Here is a 6,000-nt window from a genome sequence, read left to right as displayed (position 1 = left end):
GTCAATTGTAGAGTGCATTCCTGACCTAGCTGTATCCAGGGATTGAATTTACATTGAAGTTACCATGGCCTTGGTCGGGAAAGGCTGACACAATGAATTCAAGGTGCATTGGAGTAGTCAATAAAGATCTGCACAGCCAACAGTTCTTTAAACAGAATCACCCCATCAAATGTAAGGAGGTTTACATGAATTCAGCAGAAACAAACATTCTTCACAGAAAAGCACTTCAAATGGTGCTCTTTACACAATAAACGGAAATCACCTATGCCTGAGAATCAAGCATTCATGAATTTCTGCTGGATTCCTCATCACTTTCCCTCCTGAGGTCTTTGGGATTACATCTGTGATGCTCAGCAATTAACTCAATGTGTTCCCGCCCTGCTTTAGGTCACCACTCCGGTAGTCTTGGTGGAGAATTGGCCCATCCATGAAAATCTCAGCCACTGTTGCTACCCAAAGTCAGCAATAACTCCACCCGATTTTCTAGTGTTGGGTCCAAGCAACCCGTTCACAAAACATGCGCATGTCTTTTTCAACATGCTGCGCTCCCCAACCCCACAGTAACCAAGTGCAACACTTTAAAATAAACACTTGTTATGACTTGGTCAAGGTTTCCATTCGCAGCCTTCACCAGCCTCTTCAACAATCGTCTACAAATAGAATTCTGTTACAGTTCGAGAATTGTCACAAAAATAAATATTTTCTAGCTACATATACAGCAATTCATCAGACTCATGTCCCATACCTTCTTCAGTCTCTGTAAATCTAATTAATCTCTATTTAAAAAAAAAGTAAAAATGTGGTATCTAAAATTTTCAATTTTGTTTTAGAATAAAAATATATTCAATCACATTTTCACCAGAAGAGAAATAAAATCAGAAAGGCGACCTGTTCGAGGTCTTTAAATTCATGGAGAGTCCTCGAGAGGGTAAACGGAGAAAAAATATTTCCACTTGTGGACGAAATCAGAACTAGGGGCTATCAATCCAAAAGGAATCGAGGATAAATTTATTTGACAAGAGTGGTGAGAATATTGGACCTGCTACCACAGGGAGTGGTTGAAGAGAATGGTTATAGGTACATTAAGGGGGAAGCTGGGTAAAAACAAAAGAGAAAGGGATAGAAGTTTTATGGTGATTGGATTAGGTGTAGTAGAGTGGGAGGGCGCTTGTAAGCTGCATCAATACCAGCATGGACCTGCTGGGCCAAATAGACACAAGGACAGAGAATGCTGGAAAACCCAGCAGGTCTATGAGCATCTGTAGGGAGAGAAAACAGAGTTAGCATTTCAACTCTGTATGGCTCTTAGCAGAGATCTGAAGAAAGGTTCTCCCACCTTACAGCTGCTGCCAGACTTGCTGAGCTTTTGCAGCATTCTCTGTTCTTGTTTCAGATTCCAGCATCCGCAGTATTTTACTTTTATTTAAGGGCCATATAGATTGTTTCTTTGCTATAAATGCTATGTAATTGAGAGGTTCAGCTTTGGCAGTGATTTCTGTTAAAGGTGATTCGAAGTGTATTTAATTTGCATGAGGGGGAAAGGAACAGACAGTTTGGTTGGGGCAGATGAAGGAAAGAGAAAAGGGGAGAAGGCCCATCTGGAGCATAAACGCACAAATATTGGGCCAGATGAATGTTCGTCCATATATATTCTTATTTTAAATTTTTATTTAAAACATTTTTTTTTTTTTTAAAGGGCACCTTTTTTCCCCCCAATTAAAGGGCAATTTAGCGTGGCCAATCCACCTACCCTTCACATCTTTGGGCTGTGGGGGTGAGACCCACGCAGACACGGGGAGAATGTGCAAACTCCCCTCGGACAGTGATCGGGGTCGGGATCGAACCCGGTTCCTCAGCGGCGTGAGGCAGCAATGCTTTTTTCTCTTTTCGTTTAAAAACATTTAAAAAAAAAAAAAAAAAAAGAGTACCCAGCTACTTCTTTTTCAATTAAGGGGCAATTTAGCATGGCGAATCCGCCAAACCTGCACATCTTTGGGTTGTGGGGGTTTTCAGCTCTGCTGTTAAGAGTTGGCGCTGATCTGCACTTTCCCTCACCTGAAAAAGACAGTGGGGGAGGGGTTCTCCAGTGGAGAGGACGTGGAAACATCAAAAGGCTGTTCACTACTCCTGATTCTCCCCCTTACAAGAGTTGGTACTGGTGAAAAATGGGAACATATTCTCTGGCATGTCTGCATCGACTCTCAAACTTCTACAGATGTGCGATAGAAAGCATCCTATCCGGCTGCATCACAGCCTGGTATGGCAACTGCTCAGTCCAAGATCGCAAGAAACTGCAGAGCGTGGTGAACTCAGCCCAACACATCACACAAGCTTGCCACCCCACATTGATTCTGTCTACACCTCTCGCTGCCTCAGGAAGGCAGACAGAATTATCAGAGACCCCTCCCACCCAGGCATTGCCTTCTTCCAGACCCTTCCATCAGGCAGAAGGTACAGAAGTCTGAAGACTCGCACATCCAGACATAGGAACAGCTTCTTCCCCACAGCTACAAGGCTCCTCAACGACTCCCCCTCGGACTGATCTGTTCCCTGTAAGAACACTATTCACGACGCCCTATGCTGCTCTTGCTCATGTATTTGCTTTGTTTGGCCCCTTGTTCCGCACTGTAACCAATCTCTGTTTGTCAATGTACCATTTGTCAATGTTCCCTGTTGATTATTCTTGTGTCTACTATGTACATACTGTGTACATTCCTCGGCCGCAGAAAAATACTTTTCACTGTACTTCGGTACATGTGACAATAAATCAAATCAGGCCCTCCTCCCATCTATTCATATTGCTGAGCTATGGGAGAAAACAAAACTTTAAAATTAAGTCTTGCCTTCAAAAGAAAAATCAACACGATGAAACAGACCCTTCACTTTTTAAAAAAATCAAATTATTTTGCAGTTCACACATTGGTCCATTAATGAGATTACTAATGTGCAATAGATGGACACACGCAAAATGCCATAATCTCTTTACAAAGTTTAAACATACAGCACCCCACAAGGTTTCCTCCAACCTGTTGAACTATGTACAACACAGCTACTCTGTACTGGTCCTTTGTTTTCACTGCAATGGATGCAATTTATAATTAAAGTGGACGGCAAATGCTTCATGTCATGACAGTCACAAGATCAATTCCATATAGCGTTATAATATATCTAAACAAAAAAACAGTCAGTCAACAACCAAAATATGACAGGTCAATGCTGATACATAGCATCCCAAATACCCAGCCAGTCATTTCCTGTGGTTCAGTGAATTACACAACTACTTTAACACTGCACGAAAACATCATCAGCACCAAGGTCAGAGTGCAAAGCTTGAATAGCCAAATAATAAAATGATGTAAAAAGGTCCAATGAATCGAACATTCCCATTAATGTGACTACAATATTAATAAAAAAGTGTTTTTGACTCAAGCAGCTCTGATTTCCTTGGCTTTTTAATGAAATATATCCTTTGGATTGTTCATGATCTCCAGAATGCAGGATGTAGGTAACCCTTTGGTAGAGGAATATCTTTTTGCTTCAAGCATTTCTGGAACAGAAAGACAAAAATCAAAATAAATTTAAAGGAAGGCACTTAATACTTGCACAGCCAAGCTAAGCAGCTACAAAATTATACTAAGTTTATTCAATGGTCCTATTTTCTTGGTTGTAATTTGGTTTACATTTACTCTCCTCTCCACCTTAAGGTCTCACCGTTCTTTAGCCAGGACTGCTGATAAGCAACACTTCTATGTTACTGGTCACCAGGAAACTGGGCAAATGTTTTGAACGATTTTCCCACAAACTTTATTCCAATGTAAAGCAACTGCCTCTGTTTGACAAAAGCAACTGAAAAAACCCAGGCCGGCACAGTGGTTAGCACTGCTGCTTCACGGCACCGAAGACCTGGGTTTGATCCCGGCCCCGGGTCACTGTCCGTGTGGAGTTTGCACTTTCTCCCAGTGTCTTCGTGGGCCTCACAACCCAAAAAGACATGCAGGGTAGGTGGGTTGGCCATGCTAAATTGCCCCTTAATTAAAAAAAAAATCTGGGGAAAACCTATCAATGAGGCAAAGACAAAAATAAGAGCATCATTAAACTTTGAAATGTGCAGCTGGGGAACATGGAGAACTGACATTCCCCCGTTCAGTACACAGTATTTTACAGACTAGGAATAAGCCATTTGGCCTAACTGGCCCAGGCCAGTATTCATGCTTCAAATGAATCTCCTCAGGTCCTTCTTCATCTCATCCTATTAGTATATCCTTCTCTTTCTTGAAGAAGAACAGGCCCTTCGGCCCTCCAAGCCTGCGCCGATCATGATGCCTGTCTTTCTCCCTCATGTTTATCTAGTTTCCCCCTTAAATGCATCTTTGCTACTTACGAGGACTTTGGATGGTTTAATGTAGGTGGAAGATGCACAGGGTGGTTTCAGCTCGAGTACTGCACTTTTTGCCCTTTTCTCTCAGTTTCGGGGACATTTTCTTTTCGAAAACCCACATACCAGTAAAATTCCCAGAAAGGTCAGCGGATATAAGGCAGACATCAGAAGGAGGAATCGGAGGCCTCTCCAAGTTCGTCAGCAGAAAAAATGGCGGAGGCAACCTCCGGGGCTCCAGCCATTCTACCAAGGGCCAAGGGTTCTAGTACCTGGCGAAGGAACTTGATAAACACTGGCAGGTTGTGTTGGAGGATCTCCGAAAATTAATGGAGGCGGCCTTGGCCCCCCCCCATCGAGTGGCTCAGGAGAAGACCAATGAAGCCATGAAAGCCATGGATAAAGTCCAGATAAAGGATATGGAAGTGGCCCTATCGAGACAGTGATCAGACCGCCTGACGGGAAGCGGAAATGTCTTTGGCAGCCAAAGCGAATAAGTCGTTGAAGGCCAAGGTCAATGATCTAGTGAATCGGTCTAGGAGGCAAAACATTGGAATTGTGTGGCTGCCAGAGGGGATGGAAGGCCCAACGCCCAATGCAGAAATATTCAGTAAGATGGTGGGGGAGGGTGGATTCATATCCGCTCCGGAGTTGGATCGAGCCTGCTGTATACTCTGGTATACTCATGAAGAGTGCTATCTCAATCCAACACTTTCTTCACTGCAAAAGTTTACCTCTGTCCCATAAATATCTGCCAGCCCATTCCAGACAGTTAAAATTCTGATTGTGTAAGATTCGGTATCTGTCTGCCCCCAACAACTGCATGTTGTGGGAGTGAAGTTCACAGTAGGGCAGGGATTGCAAGTTCCCACTTCCAACACCTCCTGTCATTGCTCCATCATTGGCAGCCATGCTTTCGGTTGCCTGTTAGGTGGATTGGCCATGCTAAATTGCCCCTTAGTGTTAGGTAGGGTTACGGGGATAGGGTGGAGGTGCGGTCTTGGGTGGCATGCTCTTTCCAAGGGCCAGTGCAGAATTGATGGGTGAATGGCCTCCTTCTGCACTGTAAATTCTATGATTCTAAATGCAGGTGGAGGGCATCAACTGGAGTTTCACTTAATAATAATCTTTCTTTGTGTCACAAGGCTTACATTAACACGGCAATGAAGTCACTGTGAAAATCCCCAAGTCCGGCGTCTGTTCGGGTATTGAGCACATATAAAGAGATGCTTAGTGACAGTATGATGTGGTTGAGTTAGGACAGTAAGAAGTCTTACAACACCTATGTTTTTCAAAGTTAGACTGAGTAAACATGGGCCCAGTGCAGTTGTTCGCCAAGTGGCTTTCTAGGATATAACATGAAATGAAAGTGAAATGAAAATCACTTATTGTTACAAGTAGACTTCATAGATCATAGAATTTACAGTGCAGAAGGAGGCCATTCAGCCCATCGAGTCTGCACCGGCTCTTGGAAAGAGCACCCTAACTAAAGTCAACACCTCCACCCTATCCCCATATCCCAGTAACCCCACCTTACACTAAGGGCAATTTTGGACACTAAGGGCAATTTTTCATGGCCAATCCACCTAACCTGCACTTCTTTGGACTGTGGGAGGAAACCAGAG

General features: G+C 43.4%; 1 protein-coding gene across 1 annotated transcript in view; it reads right to left on the bottom strand.

Annotated features, from left to right (window-relative positions):
• Positions 1–3,434: 3,434 nt before the first annotated feature.
• gle1 (GLE1 RNA export mediator) overlaps positions 3,435–6,000 on the bottom strand; it is a 41,928-nt gene continuing 39,362 nt past the window's right edge. Inside the window, exon 16 of the mRNA XM_038782086.1 lies at positions 3,435–3,547. Within this exon, the coding sequence (XP_038638014.1) occupies positions 3,479–3,547 (69 nt within the window). The 3' untranslated portion in view covers positions 3,435–3,478. The remainder of the gene's footprint in view (positions 3,548–6,000) is intronic.

This window comes from Scyliorhinus canicula, chromosome 21, assembly GCF_902713615.1.
Source record: "Scyliorhinus canicula chromosome 21, sScyCan1.1, whole genome shotgun sequence".
In the NCBI taxonomy this organism is placed as follows: domain Eukaryota; kingdom Metazoa; phylum Chordata; class Chondrichthyes; order Carcharhiniformes; family Scyliorhinidae; genus Scyliorhinus; species Scyliorhinus canicula.
Note: the sequence above shows the minus strand (reverse complement) of the source record. Positions and strands in the feature narration are given on the sequence as shown.